Source organism: Haliaeetus albicilla, chromosome 5 (assembly GCF_947461875.1).
Source record: "Haliaeetus albicilla chromosome 5, bHalAlb1.1, whole genome shotgun sequence".
Classification (NCBI taxonomy): Eukaryota; Metazoa; Chordata; class Aves; order Accipitriformes; family Accipitridae; genus Haliaeetus; species Haliaeetus albicilla.
Window position 1 is genome coordinate 36,845,621 of NC_091487.1, and position 25,251 is coordinate 36,870,871.

Here is a 25,251-nt window from a genome sequence, read left to right on the forward strand (position 1 = left end):
TGATCCTTATGGGACCCTTCCAACTCGAGACAGTCTGTGAGGCACAGCTACTCTGGGCCCGCACAGCTGTGAGGCAGGGGCCTCTGGGAGGAGGCAGGCGGGACCACGAGTGGCCGCAGGGCTCGAGCAGGGCACGGCGGCAGCGGCGGGCAACGTGTCGCGGCCCCTCACGGGGTGGCAGAGCCCCCGAAAGGCCGCCCAGCGCCGTCGGGTCCGCGTCCCCGCCCGGCCCGGGGCTAACGCGGCGCCGAGGTCCGCCGCCAGCCCGCCGCGCCCGGGCACGCAGCTCCTGCGAGGGCTGCGGGACCGGCGCCGGCCTTTCCCGCAGCAGCCGCTACCGGACGTACGGCCGCGGCCCGGCGGCTGCTCCTCCTCCCGCCGCCGCGGGGCGGTGCCGGGGCGCGGCGGAGCGCTGCCGCGGCTGGGCCGCTGCCACTTCTGCCGCGGGGCCGCCCGCCATGGCTGCCGCCCGCCCCCGCCCGGGGAGCTGACATGGCCCGGGCGCGCGGCGCGCAGAAGCTGCCGGCGGAGGTGGCCGCGGAGCCGCCGGAGAGCTACCAGCTGCGGCAGGAGAACGAGCTCCAGGCGCTGGAGTCCATTTACGGGCAGGACTTCCAGGATCTGCGGCAGAGCCAGGCCTGGAAGGTAGCGAGCGGCGCTCCCGCGGCCGGCCCGCCGCCTGCGCCGGGCCCGGGGGCCGGGGCTGGGGCGCCCTGCCCCGGCCGCGCTGTCCGCAGGCGCGGGGCTGCCCCTCGCCTGGCCCCTCCGAGCGCGGCGGCCGCGTCGCTGCTCTCTCTTCCCGCTCCCGGCGCCCGTGAACGGCTAGAGAGGCAGCGCCGCTCCTTCTCCCTCCTCCCGGGCGAAGGGGACGCAGCGGGCGGCAGAGCGGGCCCTTCCGTTACCGGCGGGGCTGGGGGGCCGGTGGCGCCCGCCGCGGCGGCGGGAGCCGTGTTAGCGCTGCCTCGCTGGCGGCGCGTCCGCGGGTTTCTTGCCTGGCGCACCTCGCCTCTTGCCGTGTGCCCGTTGTCCTCCCGCCGGCGGTAGGCAGCCGTGTAGCTGACTGCCTGTGCAGTTCATCCTCTAGATCGGTCCGTTCGCGCTGTAATTAATGCTGTGCGTGTAACTCGCCTTTTAATTAGTTGTCAGGTCTTTTCAAAATTGCCTCTTAGTTCGTCCCTTAACCGGCTAGTTACATACCTGCTTAATTGATTCATCTCATCGGTATACATGTTGCCGATCTTTGCATATTTATTGTATGCTGTGGTTCTTTCCATGATAACTTAAAACTTTAATTTTTATAGTTGTTTGGGTTTTGTTTGGTTTGGTTTTTTTTTAATTACAACTAACTAACGCTCAGGTCTAGTACTCACTACTTTTTTTCATTTCTCTTTCGGGTCCACAATGTCGAATTGATAAATTTTTTCCAGCTGCATCTGTGGCACTGTTTTCCTGTACCTGGAGGTACTGATCGCTCTTTTCAGTTCCCCAAGTTCACTGCTATTGTTTCTTTTTACATTCTTTTTTCTTTAGTTTCTACAAAATGGATCATTGCCCCTGCTACAAACCTGAACTTAATTTTTTTTTTTTTCTTCATGGCGTTTGATGCAAACGCTGTTAGTTATTTGCTGGGTTTCAGAAGTGTTGCAGACCTCAGTCCCTATTATACCTGACATCCTCTCGACTTAACCTGTTCTTTTCCCTACTGGAAATGCAAAGGGAAAGTAGAGGGGATAGTGACCATCTTTTAACCTGTTTCCATATTTGTTAGTTTGCGTGGTCTTATTTCCCTCCCTGTTTGTCATGTTACTAAGGTCTGGGTTGTTTTATTTAAAAAAAAAATATATTTGCTAATTGAAAAGGAAAAGTTTAGAATGTTTACATGGGCATGTTTTACTTTATTCTGATTTTGAGTAGGCAGTTTGAACAGGATGGGGAGGGAAGGGCAATACTTGTTAAAATTCTACTTTATGCCAAAACCAGAAATATAAAAAAAAAAAATCCGTTATTTGTTTGGCCAGACAAGGTGTATGTAGATGTGATGTTATAGTCTGTTGCCATGTCAGAAAATAACATATATATTGACTGGTGTTTGTTAGTGACCTAAAAACAAGTACAAAAGAAACAGTATTGTAATGAATGCCTTAATTTGTGATACTCCATAAATAATCTGTTACATTTATTTAACATTTTCCTACTACTAGTCTACAGTAAGCAGAATGCAAGAGTTTTATTATAAATCCTCCTTTTTGCTCTGTCTGAATTCTTCTTCAGATAAATGTAGTTACAGTTATTAGAAAAAGTCATAAAAATATATGGGATAAACTGTAATAATCAGTGAACCAGTTCACTCATTGAGCAATGTCAATAGGTTAATATATTTTTTTCATGGTTTGGATGGTCTAACCTGAATTCTGCCATTATATAGGTTGTGAGAGTTGTGTGCTTTCATTAAAACAAAACCAAAAAACCCTTTTAAATAAAAAGTTTTGTTTTCCATTTTAGGTACGACAGCCACCTGAAATTAATTTAGTCCTGCGTCCTCAGGGATTGACTGGTGATAATGAAGTATATGCCAAAGTTGATCTGTGGGTCAAGTGTCCACATACCTACCCTGACACGTGAGTGAACGTTAAAATATAACCATTTTTTCTCTGTTTTCCATAGTAAAGTGTAAGCTGAAAAAACATGTAGTTCTATTTATTACTCTTATTTTTGTTTTCTACATGTCAGTATTTGTTAAGCCTGTGGTATTTTATAATAGGCAACTATGAAATTTGGCACCTGAATTAGATGTGGTCTTTTGTGCAATGGGGAATAATAGGGATGCATTTGTCAGTGCAAGACTGCAGCCGCGATTTGTAGCTTGGAGAGATTTAAACATGGGTGTATCTGCTAGCATCTTAGTGCCCTTTTTAAACTTTTTCAGCTCATGACCTGCTGAGGTAGGGACTGAATCTTCATTTTTAAAGCAATCTGCTGTCTTAGTTGTATCTGCTGTTTCTGTTTTCTGGTAGATTAGCCTTTTGGAAGAGTGCTCCATAGAAAATGTAAAAAGAATTGCAGGTGATCAGTCCCCCAGCATTTTGGGTTGGCAAGTAATTTCTGGGTTAAGTGTTGCTCTGTGCCCCATTTTGTTCAGTCCTTATGCCACTGGTTGTGTCCAAAGCGTAACTCCCTTTAGCCTGTCCATTTGTGCTTTGGCATGAGTGGTGTACAAGGGAAGTGTTATTCCTTACCAAGTGATAGCTCAGTTACACCCTGTAGCACACGACATAACAGCTACTCTAATTTTTTTTTTTTTTTTTATTTAAGATAGCATAACTACAGACATTTTACTTGTTTACTTGATTTTAAATATGCCTTAAATTTAGCTGTTACTTATTTATTGCATATATTTCTTTAGATTTGTGTAACCTGCGTAGTGGTGATAAATAATTTTAAACACCTAAATGTTATGCTAGTAATATTTTTCAAGAACTGTTACGTAAATTACTGGTTGAGAGCTGAGTTACAAGAGTCTGCAGGGTTTCTTTGGTAGTTCTCCTGTTAAGTATAACTGACAGGTAATCTGCAGCCAGAAAATTTGGTAGGGAATATAAATCAGTATTTCTGGCTTTATTCTATACTGTATATGTAATATTTATGTACTGCTAATTTGAGCATTGACTAATTGCCAATTGACTATGAATTCCGTTCCTTTTCCCTCACCCACCATTCTTATCAACCTTCTGTTGCTTTTTACACTCAGTTTTTCTGATGAGGACTTTTTTATGTTTTGTTGCTGTCCCTCAGTGTCCCTGAAATACAACTAAAAAATTCAAAAGGCTTGTCAAAGGAGAAAATAAATGAATTAAAATCCAGACTAGGTCAACTGGCAAAACAACGCTGCGGAGAGGTAAGAGCTTTTCACTTCCTTGAGAAATATACACTGGACCTAAATAGTTCTAAAAACGTGTGGTATAATATAATGGAATACATCCACATTGGAAGTATAAGTTGCATTGCTCCTAAAGAAGGAGAGACTTACTGTCTTTCTTAAGAATGTTTCTAATTAATGAAAGTTTGGACTATGCACGCTCTTAAAATACAGGGCATGTGTAAATAGTGCAAGCTTTATCCCTGCTTAAAGGCAGATATAAAGGTTCATGTTATTCTCAGAGTTATTTCACAGTATGAAAAGCAATACTGACTCTAAAAATAAGAGCTTTCTGCAGTCTTCAGATTAATTTGAATACTGTAAGTGGCTATACCTGTCAAAGCAAACAGCAATTACATGGGAAGTGTTTCAGTGTGATCTCATTCATCTAATGCTGAACTGAAGGGCAAGAGACCTTAGTTATAATGCCAGCTCAGCAGTTGACTTCTGTGGCTGTAGCACAGTCACTCCATGCCGTTGTGCATTTTTTCCTACTGTATGTAGGAATAGTGATACTTGAATTCCTCCTGAATAGGGAAAAAAGAGAAAGATGGAAAAACATATGAAGCTTAGAACTTGTATCTATTTTAAGGGATTTTATAAGTCCCCAGGTATGTTTGTTATTAACAATAGCTTTCAATTGTTGCTGAGGACTGAAATGATTCAAATAATTACTAGCAAACATTGAATTCTTGGTGAAAGCAGAATTTATAGTATGTTTCTTCACTATTTGGCAATGTTACAGGTGAACACATTTAATTTGCTCATTTTGTCTTTTTAAAAGTGAGAAGTACACAGCTGTGGAAATTACATGCTGAAATGGGATAATATTCTGCTTTCAGTTTCCTAAGCCTGTCAACTTTACAGGTTTGACAGGGGTTGCTTGTCGTTCAGTCTTGCTGCATCAAGCCTTTTTTCCATTTACATACTATGCTTCTATTTTGATTGCCAATTTTTCTGCAGATACTTTCAAAAGAACTGTTTTAGCCAGATATTTTGTTCATTCTGTTCAATAACCAAGAATTTCCTCAAATTTTTCAGTATTTTTTGAAATTACCAGTTTAACAGTGTGTTCTGGAGGTTTTTTTCTTTTTTGTAATGACTGTGGTGTGGACAATTGATAGGAAATCCAAGGTTCAAATTCTCTAAGTAACCACTAAATCATGTGATATATACTCAGTCTGCTCACAACTGACCCCAGGATAGCTATTGGCCTGTAGGGCTTTAAATCCCAGTTTGATTTCTGATCTCATTGAAAGGAGCTACAAATGTGTCATAGGTTTTCCTGATGTTAATTTTCCAAAGCAAGAATCATGCTTGCTCCAGCAATGTGTAGATACAGTTGTGAGTTACATGTACGATACATGGTTTTGATGAATGACATACACAGTACAGTCCTGAATTTCTTTCTCTGCAGAGAAAGGGAGGTAACTGTTCTCTCTGCCTTGACAGGTATTCTTTGATAAAGTGTATTCTGCAATGTGGAAAATTAGAGAATACCTCAGTTACCTGTCAAACTGAACAGCAGATTATTTGTGGTTTTTTAATTATTGAGATTCCTCCTTTTTTTTATATGTGCATGATCACCTTGCCTTCTGAATAGTAACCTGGGAAAGGTATTTTACTTTGCATATGTCAGATATATGCATATTGTGCTATTCTTTCTATTCTGAATTGCCTCCTGGCTTCGGTCTTACTTTCAAGCAGGGGATTCAGTGTTTAAGAATCTTCTAAATGTCAGCCTGTTACAGCCAGGTGGTACAATTTAGTTTGGCTGTTCTCCCACCTATACATGCAGATCCTGCTCAGTGCTGCTGACTGCTGGGATGCATGTTTCTGATGTACTGTTCTTTAATTTTGGAGATGCGATGGTCTATTAGCACTATGGATTTCTTGAATTAATAAAGGGATGCTACTAAACTGATGAAAGCTTAAGTCCTGACAGGTCAATAGATCATCAGTACATACCCAGTTCAAGTAAACAGTAACTGAAAATTGATTCCAACCTTGCAAACCATGTAGCAGAATTCAGCTGAGTTTTCAGTGCAGTTCTTATTTTAGTAGTTGTGGTTATATGAATGTGGAATGCCTTAAGTGGCTTTACAGTTCTAACTGGGGGGGGTTGTTTGCAGAGGAAGGATTGGATTTCGTTTTAGCAGTGAAATAAGTAACTATTTCATAGCAGTAGATGCAGTAATAGACAATTGCAAAGGATTTATTCTGTTGTAGCTCATGTCATAAACTTATCTTTGTGAATAGAAAAATGTGGCTAAAAGCAGATGGGTAAAGGAATTTTTTTAATTTTTATTTTAGAAAAAGATGTTTGAAGTTGGCTGTCTTTCAGTAATTTTTGCCATCTTTGCTACTGTGGTCAGGGATTTTTCATGTTGCAGTTTATTAATAAGTAGTTCTGACAAAAAATATTGAAATATGGTAAATTCTCCCTGATAAGTAACAAAATCAGCAGTCATGCTGCTGCTGTATTGCTTTTTTGAGTTGGGTATCATTTTACTATGTGATCTACTTGTTCTTTGAACTCTGCATGTCATTCATATTTATTTTCTTTCAGGTGATGATATTTGAACTTGCCAACCATGTGCAGTCATTTCTCAGTGAGTATAATAAACCACCTTCCAAGTCATTTCATGAAGAAATGCTAAAAAATCATCAAAAAGAACAAGAAAGACTGGCTCAGGAGGAATTGCGTAGGGCACAAGAAGTGAAGAGAAGAGAAGAGCAGGAGGTAAGAGAAATTGAAGTGTGAATAACTCTGTATTCTTAAAGTAACGTAAACAATCATTTTTTAAATCATCCTGCATAGCAGTGGGGTTTAGTGTATTATTAACTTGTCACACCTGTCCATATGAGTTGATCAATATGTACTATGAACTGTCTGCTGCTGCAGTTGTAATATTTTAATGATGTGTTTTTAACCCTGAGAAATATTTATGCCTGAAACAAATCTGAATGTTGATTCCTGATCCTATGAAAATCACTTACAAAGAGGACCTTATACAAAAGTGTAAGCAGATGTATGTATTAAGTGCATTCCATCTTAAACTAGGAAGTATTAGTGAGACATATAGGTAATCATACTTTCCTTCACCCATATGGTGACTGGAATGTTCAGTATGACAGACTTCTCTGCAATAAATTTAATCTAAAGAGACCTTGGACCCGCATACATTCTTCACTACAAACAAGGGGATTCATCAAAGTCTCACAGAGACTACTAGTGTGGAGTCTCCACACTGTGGGAATATGCATAGAATAGCTCTTTTTTTAAAAGAATGTTTTAGCTTATTCCTCTATCTTTCCTATGTGTGAAAATGTACTGTCGGGTCTGTCAGTAGAAGTAATTTTCTTTTGTCTACAACTCCATTCTCCTATATCATACAATTGGTGGTGTTAACTTCCTCAGCAGAGCTAATTTGACTTCTATTTTTTTATTCTTTTGAGATCCACAAGTGCTCTATAACACTCTTGAAAAATCAGCATCATAGCTTTTTTTTTTAGAGTAAGATTAGCAGTTGATTGCATGTACTGTTGCATCAATTAACAGCACCAAAATTCATTTCAGCAACGTGAAATCCTGAACGAGATTCAGAGAAGGGAGGAAGAGAAAAGAGAAGAAAGAAAAAAGAAAGAGATTGCCAAACAGGTATTCTTTCTAAGCAGGCGTGCAAAAAACATTGCAATAACTTCTTCCCAGTACTGTAGCATATGCTTATAAAAATTTGAGAGGTTTACATGACTGAATTGTCCTGGAGATCTTTTCTCATCCTGTGCTTCCAATAGATCTAGACTAAAATAGGTTCTTAATTATATGGGTTTATTTCTGGAATAAAAAATCAACTGTAAGGGAACATAGTTTAGTATATTAGTATCTTAAGTGTACTGATATTTTCAATCAGACATAGAAAAAAGCTAGTATGTTAATGTTTCTGTTTTCACTGTAAAGAATCTTTGCATTCTTGCCTGTGGACAGTGCTGGAATGTACTTTCTGAATCTTAGCACTTCTTCGTCAGCCTCATATGTGCATTTCTCATGAAAACCTATTTCTTTTGTGATCTTGGTGACTTTATAGAATAATAGCCAATTACTCACATATTTTGAGGATAGGAGCAGTTTCTGTATTTACTCGGTGTTTTTCCTGATTTATAGGAACGTTTGGAAATAGCTGCTCTGACAAGTCAAGAAAATTCTCACAGGAGAGATACTGCAGGATATAGAGTTACTTCCAGTTTAAATGGGAGCTGTTGGGAACATGGAGTGAATAATAAACACCGACCAAATTCAGCTGGACGTTCAAAGTAAGTATGTCAGTTTGCATGTGGAATTTTTTGTTTTCCCCAGAACATTAGATTTCAAAGTGAAATTTGAAGGCAAGAGAGCAATGTGCTGTGTTGCTCAGCTGTTCATTTTGATCTGTCTCTCCCCCCCCCACCTATTCCCCCTCTTCATTTGGCATGGTTTAACTAATTCATGTGCTATGGATAACTTGGGAACTTTCCAATTAAGAGAGTCAGTTTGGCCCTTAGTTTAACTTGGAAGGGTATTTGGCAATCATTGGAAGATATATTCAGGGCTTACTTAGTTTCTTTGAAGTACGCAGTATGTTGACAATTGCAGAAAAAAATTATTTTAAATCAGTTAATGAAGGCTTTGGATTAGTACAATAAATTAAAGCTTATATTCATCTCAAAACATTTGCTGTAAAGATACACCAGTGTAAAGTTGCCTGTTGGAGAATCAGATAATGCTGATTGCATTTGCAGAGTAACTTATTGGATGGAAGATTAGAGTTATTGGAGGGTTCTTATGCTGGTATGAAATTCATCTGGGTTAGGATTGGTGATGATATAGCTACGTTGGGGTTTTTGGTTTTCTTTTTTTTATTTTCTTTTTTTCCCCACCCTTTCCTGTGCCCATAGCTGATGTAACTGTCAAGGACAGTGGAGATACCCTGGTATTAATTTTCCTAGTTTTGATTCAGATTGTGCCAATGACTTGTTATTTGGACTGTTGTTTTAATGGAAATCGTGTATTCCTAGCTTTCTCTTGTCTGTAGGCTTCAAGATTGTTTTAATGTTATTTATCAGCAACCCTGATAGATACCTGATGCAGAATTTCTTTGATCTATACTACTTTGACTCTTGCTGCTATCTCTTCCCTTTGCCTATCCCAAGTCACATTTGGCAGTTGCTTATGTATAGTGTTTGATAGTCCATAAATCTATCTTCCTATCTTCTTGCTAATCTTAGTATAAAAAAATGAGACATTATCTGTGCTTGTGGAACAAGAAAATTGTCTCAAAAGTTTGTTACTGTGCTTTAATCCAGAACACATACAATGGACTTACATTAACTTTCCACACAAATTCTTACACTTTATGTTCTTATATGGGGAGGGAGTGTGTGGAAACACCAAAAAGGCAGAGTTGCTTATTTTAACAATGGTGAAAATAATCAAAAAGGATTTTGAAATATTGAAACTTCTCATGATGCCATGTTTGTAGAGTTAAGCAAAAGCTAGACGTGTTTAGTTTTCCGAGTCTCTTTTCACAAGAAGAGTGGTGCTGTATTTTTATCTGTTTATGAGGCCTGAAATTTTGGCTATTGGGACACAAACTTTTGGATGATTATTAAAATGTAAAATAATTTCATTTATTAAATGTATTTGAATTCAGAAAGCCAGATGCTTCCTTTGTATATCTTTCTTTATACAGCACTTGTAAGAAGTTCCGTGTGCCATCTCCTTTCTATGTAGCGCTTTTTACCTTTTTATTTTTTTAATAAATTAAATATTTTGAAAGAGCTTCTGCATTACCCTTCATACACTCCTGTGATCTCTATACATGATTGCATTGATGTGGAGGATAGTCTTGCAGTGGTGGTATTTCTATTAATTTTGAAAAAGATTATACAAGAAGTAATGGAGGTTGGTTTGGGTTAGCGGTCTTGAGTTCTTTCTGATCTCACATGGAGCTCTGTACATGCATGTGAGAACAAACACCCTAATCATACTTGCTTTTAAAGTTTTTGCAAAATTTTCCTTTTCTTGAAGGAGGAGTTTAGAGTAGTAAAGGAGGCAAGTGGAAAACCCATTTTAAGTCAGGAAAAATAATTAAGCTAAAGCTGGAATGAAGTTCCAGAATTGCATATATTTGCTTTCTGTAATGTTTTGAAATAGAATGCAAATCAAGTCAAACTTAGATTTTTTTTCAGAGCCTCTACCATGTTTACTTCCCCCCCCCATCCAGCCCCAACTGGGAGTGTCATCCTAAGATGCAGAAGTTTTCAGGTTTGGATTCAATTCCTGGCTTTGAATATAGAGACCCAGTGCAGCATGATGTTGCTGCTAAAATGTTGGATTTCTAATCAGAGATGTATCTTTGCACTAACTCAGTATCTTTGAAATTAATGGATATTATTATTGGATACAAAAGTCTCTGAAAGCTAATCCTCTTGCAGAATTGATGTATTTAGGGACTGCAACAATACTATCTTTGAGGTGGAGAAAAACATTCTGTTCACGTTGCAGACGAGAACGCCAGCTTTCTGTTAGTAATAATGAAGAGTCCCCTGGAAATTACGAAGTTTTGAACTTCAGCACAAGTGGTGCCGGACAACTTATTGTCCATAAAGGAAAATGTCTAGGTAAGCAAAATTACAATTGCAGCCTGAAATACTGGGTTTTGGGCTGGGGGGGTTGGTTTTTTTTAGGGAGAACATAAACAATGTTAAGAGGTACAAGCAGCAAGGGTGGAGAGAATATTGTTGTGGATCGTGAAATTTCACAGTCAAAAGAGTGGGAGAGAGTAATAGGAAAAGTTAGTCTGTGGTAAATATTTTATATTTTCTTGGGACTATTTTAAGTAAAAGTTTGCTTCTTCAGATACAATTACATAACTGAATAGCCATACCATAAAAAAAAACCACTTTCTCAACACTTTATATTCTCTACATAACTAAAATAATACTGAAAACTATTTGCTTTTAAACTTAAATAGCTAACTTGTCAGATACACATGGCAACCAAGCAAGAAGTCATTTAGCTCTCAGTAACATCTGAAACCAGTGATAAGCACAGGGTTAGAAATGCATAGTTACTCTCCTTCCATTGCTGCATAAAATCAGTGGGTTTAGTGAAAACATAAATACAGGCAACGATAGGAGACTTTCAGAGCCAAAAGGCCTCCATGAAGTACCCATATGAATGCACCATCAAATGTTTTCATTGTTCATTTTCAACATAGCACTTCCTTGGTGGTAGGATGAACAGCCTGAAAGTCTCTGGAGCAAAGAAAACTTTATTATTTTGCAGGTTGAGGATGAACAATTAATGTTACTGTGTGTCGAGCTCAGCATTTAATCCGCAGGAAGAGTGTGCATTTATTAAAACCTGAAATTCTTTAAAACGTGCAGTAATTTTTTGCCAATGTGTTATTGCTTGCATTTGACTACTGCTACATAGCATTCAGTCTTATCACACCTGATATTTTCCATATCTACCATGTAGGTATGGATCTTGTTTACTTGTAAGTAGCTTTGTATTTCTGAAATTGTAGAAAGCAGGCTTACTAGTGTTCATTTAGCATTTGCAGAAGCTCTTGTCAAGTCCTTAGAAACAGAAGCAGCCCTGTTCCTCTTCTCTCTCTTTATGTACAGGCAAGGATGAACAGCTTGGTAAATCACTCTACAATGCCTTGGAAATTCGCAGTGGAGACTTTGTTTTAATATATGAGTGGGTTCTGCACTGGCAAAAAAAGATGGGAAGGTTTCTTACAACGCATGAAATGGAAAAGATTGAGAAGTGTAAGAAACAGGTAATGCCCATATTTTGCATTTGGCTTAATAAAGGTTAGGTGGGGTTCAATGCTTTTCTTGAGGCTGCTAGTTTATATTAAACTTCAGAGGGTGGTGATGAGCTTGAAAATGCTAGCATTTAGAGTATCTGCACCACAGAAGAAGATGGGTGTATTGGGGTATTCAGGATTTCATTTAAAATAATATAGATGCAAGACAGTGTATTTGCAAGTATGCGTAAATAAAATAATATTCCGAAGAAACAGGGAAATCAGGCTTACCTGGCAGAAACCAAAGTTGTTCTTGCGCCTTGTGTGCAATACTTCCTTTCCAGAAAAGGGTGAGAATGTCACATATTTTATATGTGTTTTACATATGTTATGTATATTAGTAGTGGTGTGTTTGTGAGATATGACACAATGCATGTTATGTTGTCTTTCTCTAACAGCTTCAGGGTGCAGAAACAGAATTCAGCTCACTGACGAAGCTAAGTCACCCAAACATAGTACATTATAAATGTATGAACCTTAAAGAACGGGATGATTCAATTGTGGTGGACATTTTAGTGGAGCACATAAGTGGTTGCAGCCTTTCTACATACTTGCAGAAAGAGACTCCAGTTCCAGTTGAGCAGTTGCGCCATTATGTGACCCAGATCTTGTCAGCTCTTGACTACTTGCACAATAATTCAGTAGTGCACAAAGTTCTCTGTGCTTCCAGTATCCTGGTAGATGCCGAAGGAAACATCAAGGTGACGGACTACAGCATTTCCAAGCGCTTAGCTGATATCTGCAAAGCAGACGTTTTTGAGCAAACCAAAGTTCGTTTTAGTGAGGATGGTCTTCCCAGCAAACCTGGAAAAAAAGGAGATGTATGGAGTCTGGGCTTGCTTCTGCTTTCACTCAGCCAGGGCCAAGTAACCAAGGAATATCCAGTTGCTGTTCCTACCAATTTACCTGCTGACTTCAAAGACTTTCTGGAGAAGTATGTTTGCGTTCCTGTATCTTTTTGTCTTTGATTTTTTTTTTTTTAAAGTCTTGAACAGTTTTTTGAAAGAACAGCTAAATCCCCTTCTGTCGCTAGTTAACGGGTTTTAGAGAAGAGGTGATTGTTCCCTCATGGCTCAGGTTGCTAATCTGGGATTCAGGAGAACAGGTGTGGTGCTCTCGTCTTCTCTGCCCTGCTACCAACTTTGTGTGTCACTGTGGATAAGTCATTTAGTCTGTTTTTTGCTTCTGATTCCCATCTGAATGATGAAAGTGATAACTTAAATATAAGGAGACCTCTTTGAACATTTAGGCCTGATATAGAATGGGTCTTTGAACAGTTCTCTCCTTGGTTTGCTAACAGATGTGTTTGCTTGGAAGATAAGGAAAGATGGACTCCTCAGCAGTTGTTACAACATAGTTTTATAAACATTCCACGAATGAAAATACCTGTAGCTGAAGAAAATCTAGATGGTAAGAAACTTGGTTCTTTCCATGTTCTGCTAAATAAGCAGACTACATGCCTGCAGTAACAGAAAAATTGAGCTGTGCTAGAGCTTCACAAGGCTGCACAAGTGTTTTACATTAACTAATTTAAAGGCTAGTATGGTCTTAGCTTCTATATCGATGACTAGCTGGGGTGGACTGATTGCTGTTGTCTCATCAGCTGAAGAAGCTGATGCTTTAATTAAACCTTTAAATTCGTCCACCTTATGCATGGTGTACATGTCACACTTAACTTTGTCCTTGGCAGATGCTGTTGCAATGAGACTTCTTCCCTCATTATGTTCTTGTTAAAATCACTTCCTTTGTCCAGTATAATTAATGTTAGTAATTAAAAACTGTATTAAGGTTTGTGCTTGTACCAGAGCTTACACAACAGGGCACTTCTGTATTTCAGGTTTTAGTTGCAGTTGAAGTTATTTAGGTTTTGTCTTCTTCCTGATGCTTATTTGACAGTCCCTTGTGCCTTATCCCCATACCATCCACGGTGGTTAACTTTGATATTCTCGTTACAGATTCAGCAGGTATAGATTGCATTGAGACAGTTGTACCCAGCAGTCAGATATCCAGCGCTTCATTCTTCACAGAAACACAGAGACAATTTTCACGCTACTACAATGAGTTCGAAGAGCTAAAATTACTTGGCAAAGGAGCTTTTGGAGCAGTTGTCAAGGTATGGTATAAAAATTATTTCCCTCTATGGAATCCTTTTGGGGGATGTGTTTGTTTTCTCTGAAGCAAAACAATATACTCAATGTTTGCATGGTTTTATTTATTATCTTCTAGTATGCTGTGCCTGTGTTGTGTGTTTTTTCTGGAATTGATAAGTTTTACAAGAGGTTACTGTGAGTCTGGAGAGAAGCCTGTCAGTATGGGGAAGCTTGCATTTGAATTCTAGTCATTTTTCAGGTGGAAGGAAAACTTCCTCTTCCATGAAATTATTCTACTTCTGGCTCTACTTGGTAAGGCATTTGTAAGCATTTGACTTTAGATTTATTTGAACTTTGCAGGTGAGAAATAAGCTTGATGGTTGCTATTATGCTGTGAAACGTATCCGCATAAACCCTGCCAGCAAGCAGTTTCGGAGGATTAAGGGGGAAGTAACATTACTTTCCCGCTTGAACCATGAGAATATTGTGAGGTATTACAATGCTTGGATAGAAAAACATGAAAGTCCTGTTCCCACTGCATCATCATCTGAAACAACTGAAGAGAAAAGAATGCCCACCACATCTGGTCTCTTCATCCTTACCACTGAGGAGACAAATGATGTGGAAGCTAATGCTCCTCCTCCAGTTTTGACAAGTTCAGTTGAGTGGAGTACTTCATGTGAAAGATCCTCTAGCAACAAATTCAGTGGAGCTGATCAGGAGTCCAGCGATGATGATGATGATGGTGATGGGGTGTTCTCGCATTCATTTTTGTAAGTAGGCTTCAGTATTGGCACTATAAGGAACATGAGCAGATTTGGTTTTTCCAAGTTTGTGTCTTTTATCATTCTCACTTCTGTTATCTGAGGTAGTTCACTGCATTTTTGTTCTGTCCTCTGGTTCAAAAAGAGTGTATTTGCCAGCAGTCAGATAGCCAGGGAGATGAAATTTGTAGCTAAAAGCTGTGAGTGTATGAGGAAAATTTTGGTTTAGGCTTCTCGAAGTTTTGTATTGTTTGTGTCAGAATGCATGACTGTTTACTTTACATTGGACTGTATTCTCCAACCTCGAGAGTAAAGTTTTTAATAACAGAGAAGTATTACAAATCCTGAAAAATACCTTACTTGTTCTTTGTTTTTGTTTTGATTTTTATTAACATATTCCATACCTGCCTCTGTGTGTGGAGTGGTTCTTTCACTTATGGTGGTTTTTTGTTTAAGCAAGCAAGTAAACTTATCTCAGTTTTGCTTATTGAATATAGAAATTGAATTTTACTCATACAAATCTATACCTTCCCTTTAAGTGACTGGGCTGTCAAAGGAAGTGTTGCTTTGCAAGCAAGATACTTTTGGGGATTTTGGGTTGTTTTGCTTTTTTGTTTAAGGCATACAGAAGGTCTTCAACAGAAGCTTAGATTTTCTCTTTTCTGCAAAGTTTCCAGATTTCTTAGTAAATATTTCTTGGTACCCAAAACTTTTGGGTTTTTTTTTCTTTCTCTTTTTTAAACAGGCCAACCACAGATTCTGAAAGTGACATCATTTTTGATAACGAGGATGAAAACAGTAATCCTCCAGTAAGTATAAAGATAAAGCTAGTGAAAATAAAAGATCATAAAATAGTCTTTGACAAGGAAACAGGTCAGTTCAGAAGTTTTGTTTCACTTCTGGTGTAAGTACAGAACCATGTAAGGTGATGTTCCATCAGAGTAAATGTTGTGCCATCATGAGCTGCATTCCATAGAAATCAGTCTGATGCAGCTAATCTGGATTCTGTTTCCCATAGTGTTCATTGAGCTAAATGCTAGTTGCACTTTAAAGTCATGAGCGTGGTTATTGCAAGTTTAACATTTCCTTTTGTACTTGATTTATCAGTTAACCATATGGATTGCCTTACATCATCTGAAAGCTGAAATTCTTTTTTGTTTTTAGATGATATAAACCAATATATTTGCTCATACTAGCTGCTTTTTTAAAGTGGTGACAATACATATTGCTAGCAGTCAAAAAGAGATGGGAAGTCAGAATATTATGTAAGGTTTTAGTTGATTTTAAGTTTTTTGTCAGAAAGCTAATGCAGTTTCATACAGCATTTAGAATCTGTCATTGCCAATCCTGATCTGTAAAATGCTTCATCTCCTTCCTCTTTCTGTTTTAATGTACGTTAGCATGAAAAAGCTTTCCATGTATGATTTAATAATATGGCAGTGCATTTGTTGCTCACTGTATCTATATATAAACTATACACCCAAATTGTTGGTTGGGGCAAGGGTTGCATTATTAACTCTATTATAAAGTAAGCTTTGTAGATTTTAGTTTCCAATTTATTTTTTTTTTTAAATGTGACACACTTTGAGATTTAGGTTTCATCCAGATCTTCTGGAATATTTTTCCTCCACTGTTTAACAATGGCAGAATCTTACTTGTTCTCACTTTGAAAATGAGAGTTGGGTCACACCTGTTTTTCTAGTTTATTTAGAAGCAGTGGTACTTTAAAAATGTCAATGTATTGTTTTGCTGTTACTCAGACCTAGCTGTAGAAGTTGAGTTCTCATCAATGTGTTCCAGCCATTAAAAAACAGTAGGATGCACAAAAAAAGCCTCTGGATGGCTTCCTGTAGCTAACTGTTCTGTTACTTTTATTGTGATAAAGGATGAAGAAGGCAATGAAAAGAATGGCCATGGAGAAGAAGACAGTACACCAGTCATTCAGACAGTGCATTACCTGTACATTCAGGTACAAACAAGCTTGCATTTTCAGATAAAAGTATACAGTTTATTCTGAAGTGCAGAAATTACTTTCTGATTTTCTTGAGAAAAGTAGTGACCTTTAAAAAATGCAAATGAGACTAAGTTCCGTGTTGTTTTTGCAATAGATTGGTTTTCTGAAAGGCTTGGCTGGCAGAAGGCACTGTGCAGCGCACACAGCTTGTTATGCCTTCCAAGGCACAACATAACATGCCTGGAGAGAGCCAAGTTTTGTAGTGCCATAGTGTGTGATGGGATCACTCTTGTTGCTGGTGTACAAGTAAAAGTTGGCAGCTCCTGACCTAACCTTAGAACAACCCAACCAAGCAGCCTTTTTGAGTCCGTGGCTTCCAAAGCATTGTTTTGCCTTATGCTTGTTATTTGTTTAGAATATCCATTCCAATCCCCTAACACTGTAGCTGATGTCTTGAGTTTGGTTGTGGTATTAATTCCCAATGTGGAGTTGAAGTGTACTGTGTTAACTTCCAGGGGGGAAGCTGTATTTCACAGATGTGAGAACTTCCTCATTCTCTTCAAAGGCACTATATTGTGTATGCACTTTCTTTTAACAGAAAACAGTAATCTGCAAAGCAATTGTATGGCCTAACAGTAGGCACAGAATAAAATTCCTGTAGGTTTGCAACTTCAAGCTCTTTTGTGTTAGGAGTTAGACTATTTCTGGGAGAAGTCGACTATCATAGGTAACTGTTCTGTGGTGATGTGCTATTTTTTTATAATGCATTTAATGCTAGAGCTTGTCTGGAAGGAAGGTACAATTAGATGGAATTAGATTTTAATAAGCTTGTTTGCATGTGTTATGTATAATCATAATATAAGCAGTTAAGAAACCAAGTAAAATGAAGCCAGAGATTCTTTAAAGTTTGGCTTAAACATACATTATGGCTTGGCTGGTTTCACCTTGGTTTTGACATGAACGTTGGAGAATATACTGCTCTACAAGCTCATACTATTGTCCCAGAAAATGGGCTAGGACCCATAAATGCATGTTTTCTAGCTAAAAGACAGCTCTCGGGAAAATTCCAAACAGCTGAATGTTTTGATGATACTGTTTGCTCCTGAAGTGTGTGTTACAGGACCACGCATTAATATGCACACAGATACAAGTTTCTGATGGTCTCTTCTTGACAACACTACTCTTTCTTCTCTCTGTCCCCTACATATGCACAACTGAAGATGGAGTATTGTGAAAAGAGCACATTAAGGGATACTATTGACCAAGGATTATACGAAGACACCAGTCGGCTTTGGAGGCTTTTCCGAGAAATTTTAGATGGGTTAGCTTACATCCATGAAAAGGTTAGTAAATATGACAGTTATAACCTGTCCATAATATCTACATTATGCCTCTTTCTGTATGGGTTTCTTCATATTATTCATTTTGGGGTGTTTATTAGCAAGGTTCGTTCCTTGCCCTTTCCATTATTAATTGGTTCTAGGGGGTTAGAATATTTTATCATAAGCTTGAATTTTATAATGAACTACTTCAGATTTTTCCCTTTGTCACAAAAATTGATCACCTTTAAAACCATTTTGTTAGGTTTCTGGTAGCACTGAAAATTGCTTCTAGCTTCTGGGCTGCAGACTATAGTCTTACTTCTGAATTAATCATCAGTGACTTAATGCTGTAGATTTCCCACTGTAATAAAAGTATGTAATACAAATTTCCAGTCTATTATAAAGAGAGTTTTATTTTGAATTGTGTTTATTTTTTAATATTCTGTGGGTCTTTTTTTTTATTGTCCTGCTGTAACAGGGAATGATCCACAGAGACTTGAAACCTGTGAACATTTTTTTAGATTCAGATGATCACGTCAAAATTGGTGATTTTGGTTTAGCTACAGATCATCCAGCAAATGCAGTAAGTACAGCTGAAAGTGAATGAAAAAAACCTTGAATTTGGTGTTGTAATAACACGAAAGATGAAAATAAAACAGAAAAACATAGTGCTCATTGGACTTTATATTGTGAATGCCATAAACTTTTTTATTTCTAAGGTTCTAGAATTAAACCATGTACTGCCAACCAAAGTGGCAAGAAAAGCCAACGGAAGCATTTCAAGTGCCATTTACAGCATGTCTGTTTTCCTGATTTCAGGTGGCCTCTAAACAAGAAGAAAATCACTCAGATAGTTCTGCTATGTCTGACCCATCAGGTTAGTTTACATAGTCACTTGTTCTAAATGATTTTAAGCAAACACTTAATATTCTGCAGTCTTGTATACTCTGTTAGAACTTCCGTTTGTTCTTTGAAAATAAAACCTTTTTTATTGGGGGGAAAAAAACAACCACCAACGTTTGTGTAGATATGTTACATGTAATCTGGCAGTTTTGACTGTTATCTAAAAATGATTTGCTTCTACTGCTAGCCTTCTGCCATAGATCAGTGCTTTCTCATGGTGAGGTATATAGAGATCTGTATTTCTGTTCCATCCGCACTTCTCTTGCCTGTACAGGACAATTTCAAGACTTAAGGGATTTTTGTTTGGTTGGGTTTTTTTTGACACCTTCCATAACAGGCTGAATTTTGTGTTTTGAGAAAACTTTCGTACATTCTGTGTCTTAAGATGACTGTAATGGAAGAGAAATTTAGTTGTATTATTCCTGTGCTGACCTACCACAATTCTGTAAAGCAATAGGTAGGTTTAGCTACTATAGATTGACACAGATACTTGCCATGTGAAGGTTAAGAACTGTCTGTTTTGCGAACTGCTCTCAACTGGGTCTCTCTCAATAAGGACTGCATTCCAACCTAGAAGAAATGAGGACAGAAGATGAGTGAGTTTTTTCTTGACTTTGATGCTGTGTTTCTCTCCCACTTTCTTGAAATTAGTACTCTCATCTTTTGCCACATAGGTAATTTGACAGGGATGGTTGGCACTGCGCTGTATGTCAGCCCAGAGGTCCAAGGAAGCACTAAGTCTACATACAATCAGGTATGATTAGAGTAGACTTAATAAAAAGGTAGCATGGAATCTAAGGTACCAGGTACAATTTAGGTCATTCCTGCTCAACAAAGGTGAATTCAAGGTGGAACAGGGTGTGGTGGGACTGCTGTGATAAGCAAGGCAATCTCCTCCTTTGAGAGGAGACCAAGGGTAGGAGGATGTGGGCAAGTCAGTTTTTCTGCTTGTGCTGTGACCATGACTAGGTGCAAGCGACTTCAAGTTGAAAGCAGGTAATCATGGAGGACCTTTATAAATTAATAGATTAAAGGTAAAATGTCATCATCAGAAGTATATATTGCTTTCCTGGATTCCTAGGCTGTGATTTTGGGGAGGTGAGGGTGTATTTTTTCATCAAAGAGGATCCTGTTTATATGCAGAGACGAGCTGAATTTCAAAGCAAGAATGTTTTCAGAGTGGGAGTCCTTCATGTCATGGCAGTGCTGTGATGATAGAAGGCATTTAAATCTACCAAATCTTAATGGATTGTGTCATTTAACAGCCCCCACTTCTCCCCCCCCCCCCCCCCCCCCAAAAAAAACCAATCCCCAGAAAACCAAACAAACCAACCCAACCAAGTCAAAACCACAAAAAAATCTACCCTTCTCTCTGGCTGTAATATACTGTGAAATTTAAACAAAATATTATTATTTCCTATGTTATCATCTTCTCAAAGAATTCACGGGTATTATATTTAATTTTCTGGGTTTTTCTTCCTTAGAAAGTGGACCTGTTCAGTCTGGGTATAATATTCTTTGAAATGTCTTACCATCCCATGAGTACTGCATCAGAAAGGATCTTTGTTCTTGGTCAGCTAAGACTGGTAAGTACACGGATATAAAAGATAATAATTCTGTGCATCAAATAGTTTGTTAAGAGAAGTAAAAGGATGCAAAACATAGCAAAAATGTTTCCACATGGAGTGCTTTTAAAAAAAAAAAAAGTTTATAAAATATATAATGAAAAGTGAAGAATAAAATTGGAGCTGGTATTGACATTCTGTTAATGCATTGTGGATTCCTTAATGGTATTAACAGTTAGTGTTCTACCTGTGAAATTAATTTTTATAGTGCAAAACATTAGAGATGTAAAGGTCAGATAAAGACATCATGGCTTTAGTACACTTAGGTTTAGACCCGGTGGGTGTCTCCCAGGAACCAGTTGGTATTTGTAGTTGGTAAATGCTTGTGGTATGGGTTTTATCTTCATTTTTAGCTTTTTCCTTTTAGCTCTTCAAACTAAATCGGCCATGGGTTTTTTTCTGTTGGTTTGGTTTTTTTTTTCCCCCATGGGCAATAAAAATGCTTAGTTTCTGTGTTTAAATACATAGAACTTAAAAATAAGACTAGCCTGAGCAAGCTGGACTGCCTGTTATAATTCAAATGTGGTTTTTGTTTTTTTGGTGTTGTATTTTGTTTGTTTTTGTTTTTTTTTATAGCCCACTATTGTATTTCCTAAAGATTTTGATGAAGTCAAGCATGCAAAGCAGGTAATTTTGAAGCCATTTTAACTATTACGTATTCCCTGTCAAGAAATGTTAATTATAATTTTTCCCACATAACTTTAAATTAGAAATCTCTGCCAAGTTCTTATTACATGACATTAGAACAAAGTAAGGAAAAAAATAATCTCAATATACTAAGTTGACATAGAAATATACTTTACCCACAAAGTTCCCTGAGCACAATCATAAAGAAATGCAGAATTCACTGGCATACCTTTTAAGCTCTGAGGGACAGTTTCAACTTTTTTAGGCTCAGACAAATGGCAGCTATATTGTTGAACTCTAAACTTAAACTTTTGAAAAAAATCTGTGTCACAGAACAGAAAGAGGTGTGCAAGCTAATTTGACTGCTCTGAGTTTGGAAAGAGCTGCCAAGAGCTGTTCTGGATGCCTCCATGGCAAAGAAATGAAGTCATAAGGAGCAGTGTAATTCTGTCTAGACCATCTACATAACTTTTTCCTTGTGCTAGTAGACTCTTTTCTTGAACATTAGCATTAGCTTTTTGTCTGTTATGCCTATGAAATGGCAATCTGCCTGTTACTAGTACCATAAAAATGTTTCCATCTTGTACAGTTTACTGTAATGTGCCAGGAAGATTCCCCCTTCTTTAATATCTGTAACTGTCAAATCTTTGTTCTTACGCATATGATTCTGCTTTGTCTTAACTTTGTTTATAAAGAGATGCCAGTGCTAGCATAAAACAGAACAACAAAGGATACTACATATTTTGTCATCCCAGGAGGCACATTTCTAATAATTTTTGTGTTAGTAAATTTTATTCAGATAACACAGTAAAAGATAATTAGAATTTAATAAGCAAAGAATATCCACCCCAAAGATTCAGGTCCTACTTTTTTTGTCCCTTGTAGAGTCTCATAGTTTTTTCATTAATATGATGTGACTAAGAAGTTTGTTGTAAATACTGCTAGTATATAAAATTCTTCTAAACTGGAAAATTTTGATGTAATTTGTAGAGATTGGTTATCACATGGCTCCTGAACCATGATCCTGCAGCACGACCAACAGCTGTGGAGCTGTTAAAAAGTGAACATCTTCCACCACCACAAATGGAAGAGTCTGAACTCCATGAAGTACTCCACCATACCTTAGCAAACGTGGATGGAAAGGCCTACCGGACTATGATGAGTCATATATTTTCACAGCGTATATCTCCAGCTATAGACTATACCTATGACAGTGATATGCTGAAGGTTTGTAGGTGTTACAGGGATGTGTGGGGTTTTTATTCCTGTGTTGGATTTTTTAAAAAAATGTTTATACAGGTGAACTCTAACATGTTTGAGAGAATTATGTTATCTCTTAAGATTAACTGTCACATTAGTTCCCATTTAAAGCTACAGACTATACTATGTGCGCTTGAATAACCACTTGCCATTTGAACCTTAGGTTCATTCTTCAATGAAGAAACGAGCAGTATTTGATTGTAGCAGCTAAAACTTTTAAGCTTATGTCCAGATGATTACCTCCTTTATTCTGAACTTCTGTCAAACTAATGGTACTTGCATCTGATTGCCAACAGAATGTGTTGCCTCTGAATGTTTTCCTCTCTTTCTAAGCATGGCAATCAAAGTAATCCTCAGTTTCTCAACTCTAAAATCTTCCTAAATCTAAAGAAATACAAGCTAACACAGTACAGTAATGCTTTGTGTAGCTGTAGTTATTTTTTATTATGTAAGCAATTACAGTTTTTTATAGTGGGACGAGATAGCAGAATGCTTATTGCCTATATTACATGGAGTGTTCATGGCATATGAATTATATATGTACTTTTTATTTGTGATGGTTTCAGGGTAGTTTTTCTATTTGGGCAGCCAAGATACAGCAGCATGTATGTGAGATTGTCAGCCGGATATTTAAAAGACACGGTGGGTGTGTTGACAAAAGTCATTCATTTCCTTTTTCGTGATTGAATGGATTTAAGAGAATGGAATAGTTTTACTGCTATCACATGAGTCAGAAAGTACGTTCAGTAGTTGCATATCATTTGAAGCTTTACATTATTTTTGGCTGTTATTTCGGCATCCAGTAATAGCTGTTAACTTCAAATCTGAACTATTTTTATTTTCTACAGAAAGAAAAGTGAAAATCTTAATTATATCTTCAAACATATTTGGTTGTTCTGATAAGTCTATATGAGCTTTTAGAGATAGGGAGTGTTACATAAAATCTAGATCTGAATATAGGGATAGCTCTACAGTGAAAGACCAAGCATCCATGTAGCACAGTAACCTCTCTTTGAACATAGCCAGAATGGGAATGGCCTAAGAAAGAGCATGGAAGCAGAGCAAGTGCATAGTGGTACTTTCAGTGATACTGCTCTTAGCAATGATTTGCTGTTCAGGAGCTTCCTGAGCCACAGCTGGTGTCATGGTGTTTAACAGTCTTTGATGTTTTTTCTTTCCAGGACTCTATCCAGTCATTAGCAGTAGTATTTGCTTAAAATTAGTTTTTAAGAGAGGAAGAAAATTTATGCACACACTGTCACATTTGAAATGTTACACATTGTATTGTTTTAGAGGCATTCATGATACTATTTTATATAAAAATAGAGAATTTTAAAATAGAAACAGGGAGATTTCCTAATACATCATAATCTGACTAAGCATGATCAGCATTTGGCAATACAAAAGAATGAGAAAATGAGAAACATGAAGTCAAGTAAGGAGAAGTTACTTCCTCACACACACACACCATTTAAAGCTTGACAGACTTTGGAAAGTGTTTGTCAGCATTTTAGAGATTGAAATTTTTTCATTCTTTTGGAAAAAAACTGTCAGGGGTTGGATATATATTTTTTCCATTAGCTTGTATCTCCCATCTGTAATGGTTAAAAGCATTTCCTTGGTTTTGAGGCTTTTTTTTTTTCTCCTGATTTAAATGTTTATGTTGAAATCTAATTGAAGACATGAGTCTATAATAGAAGAGCTGTGTGAGAATCAGTAGAGAATTTAAAACAGGAAAGTATTTTTCAGTGATTAGTGATACTGTTTTTAATAGTAAGGTTTCAATGAAGATTGAATTCGTACGATAGATGGTTGCAAAATATAGCCAGAAAAAGAAGGTTTTTATGAGGTTTTAAAGTGAACCATAAACACTTCCTGTACATTTTTGAGACACGGGATGCAACATGTCTGAACAATACTTGTTTTCTTTGGAAGTGCCTCTAGACCAAAACAGTACTACTGGTATCTGTAGAGTTTCTCCTCTGTTTTGTGTGCATGCTTTTGTGAAAGGTGGTGTTTAAAGAGGGAGGACAAGGTGAGGATTCTGCTGGAGCTGTGGAATTCGCAGTTTGTTTCTCTGTGGGCTGCCTGCTGAGCCCAAGAAGCATGCAAGATAGAACATCAAAGTTTGTTCGATGGCTTGCTTTGAACAGTGGAAGAGGAAGGTCTATCAAGGATGCTTAAAATAATGTAATTTTTAAAAGGTGTTAGTTGAGATTATCATGCCCTGCAAGGTTGTTCGTGAGCTTGTAAAAAGCAGATGTTACTTCTGAAATGGGAGATAATAGTATTTTACTGGTTTTGTGCAGGAGCCATCAAGCTGCATACTCCATTGCTAATGCCCAGAAATAAAAAACTATACGAACATAATGAAGCTTCATATTTCATGGATCAGAGTGGGATGCTGGTAATGCTTCCTTATGACCTCAGAGTAAGTAGTATCATCTCTGTAGGCAAAGCTGGGTTTGAAGAGTGCTGGTAGTGTCTGTAGATACCTTTGATTGACTAGTGATAAATTTGGTTTAGGCTTATACTACTTCTGACTGTTGAAGTAGCGTATCTTTCAGTGTCTGTTCCTGTATTCCTTAGTGCTGTACTCCTGGTCTTGACAGCTGGAGTCCTGACCACATAGGGAAGAAAAAGACTTTTCCTTTTTATTTCTTTTTTTCTTTCTTTCTTTTTTTAACATAGGTGAAAATAATGCCATATTATAAATGTGATAGATGTCACTGCTGGTTTGAGGTTTTTTGTGGGTTTTTTTTTCTTGCACATATAAGAGACAAGACTTTTCCAGTGACCAGTGAAAATTCTAATATTCTCATCTCTTTCTTATATTTATATGTCTTCATAGAGAATGTGGGTAACAGTCTGTCCAGTTTTATGTTCCTCAAACAGATGTTGTCACAAGGTCATTCTACTCTTGAGAGGAAT

General features: G+C 38.0%; 1 protein-coding gene across 4 annotated transcripts in view; it reads left to right on the top strand.

The window, feature by feature from the left end:
- Positions 1 to 402: 402 nt before the first annotated feature.
- The window catches only part of EIF2AK4 (eukaryotic translation initiation factor 2 alpha kinase 4), a 40,608-nt gene continuing 15,759 nt past the window's right edge, over positions 403 to 25,251 (top strand). For 2 of the 4 annotated variants that reach the window (XR_011324783.1, XM_069784147.1), the window contains exons 1-23: positions 403 to 645; positions 2,503 to 2,618; positions 3,793 to 3,895; positions 6,486 to 6,659; positions 7,497 to 7,577; positions 8,082 to 8,230; positions 10,461 to 10,576; positions 11,588 to 11,745; positions 12,174 to 12,709; positions 13,076 to 13,185; positions 13,731 to 13,888; positions 14,226 to 14,638; positions 15,375 to 15,438; positions 16,515 to 16,598; positions 17,804 to 17,926; positions 18,384 to 18,488; positions 18,725 to 18,782; positions 19,483 to 19,562; positions 20,293 to 20,394; positions 21,010 to 21,060; positions 22,051 to 22,287; positions 22,887 to 22,962; positions 24,630 to 24,751. Coding sequence is in view for 3 of the 4 variants with exons in the window: in XM_069784147.1 (XP_069640248.1) it covers positions 493 to 645; positions 2,503 to 2,618; positions 3,793 to 3,895; positions 6,486 to 6,659; positions 7,497 to 7,577; positions 8,082 to 8,230; positions 10,461 to 10,576; positions 11,588 to 11,745; positions 12,174 to 12,709; positions 13,076 to 13,185; positions 13,731 to 13,888; positions 14,226 to 14,638; positions 15,375 to 15,438; positions 16,515 to 16,598; positions 17,804 to 17,926; positions 18,384 to 18,488; positions 18,725 to 18,782; positions 19,483 to 19,562; positions 20,293 to 20,394; positions 21,010 to 21,060; positions 22,051 to 22,287; positions 22,887 to 22,962; positions 24,630 to 24,751 (3,369 nt within the window). In the remaining variant the exon portion in view is untranslated. The remainder of the gene's footprint in view (positions 646 to 2,502; positions 2,619 to 3,792; positions 3,896 to 6,485; positions 6,660 to 7,496; positions 7,578 to 8,081; positions 8,231 to 10,460; positions 10,577 to 11,587; positions 11,746 to 12,173; positions 12,710 to 13,075; positions 13,186 to 13,730; positions 13,889 to 14,225; positions 14,639 to 15,374; positions 15,439 to 16,514; positions 16,599 to 17,803; positions 17,927 to 18,383; positions 18,489 to 18,724; positions 18,783 to 19,482; positions 19,563 to 20,292; positions 20,395 to 21,009; positions 21,061 to 22,050; positions 22,288 to 22,886; positions 22,963 to 24,629; positions 24,752 to 25,251) is intronic. The other 2 variants (XM_069784145.1, XM_069784146.1) reach the window with 2 other exon arrangements.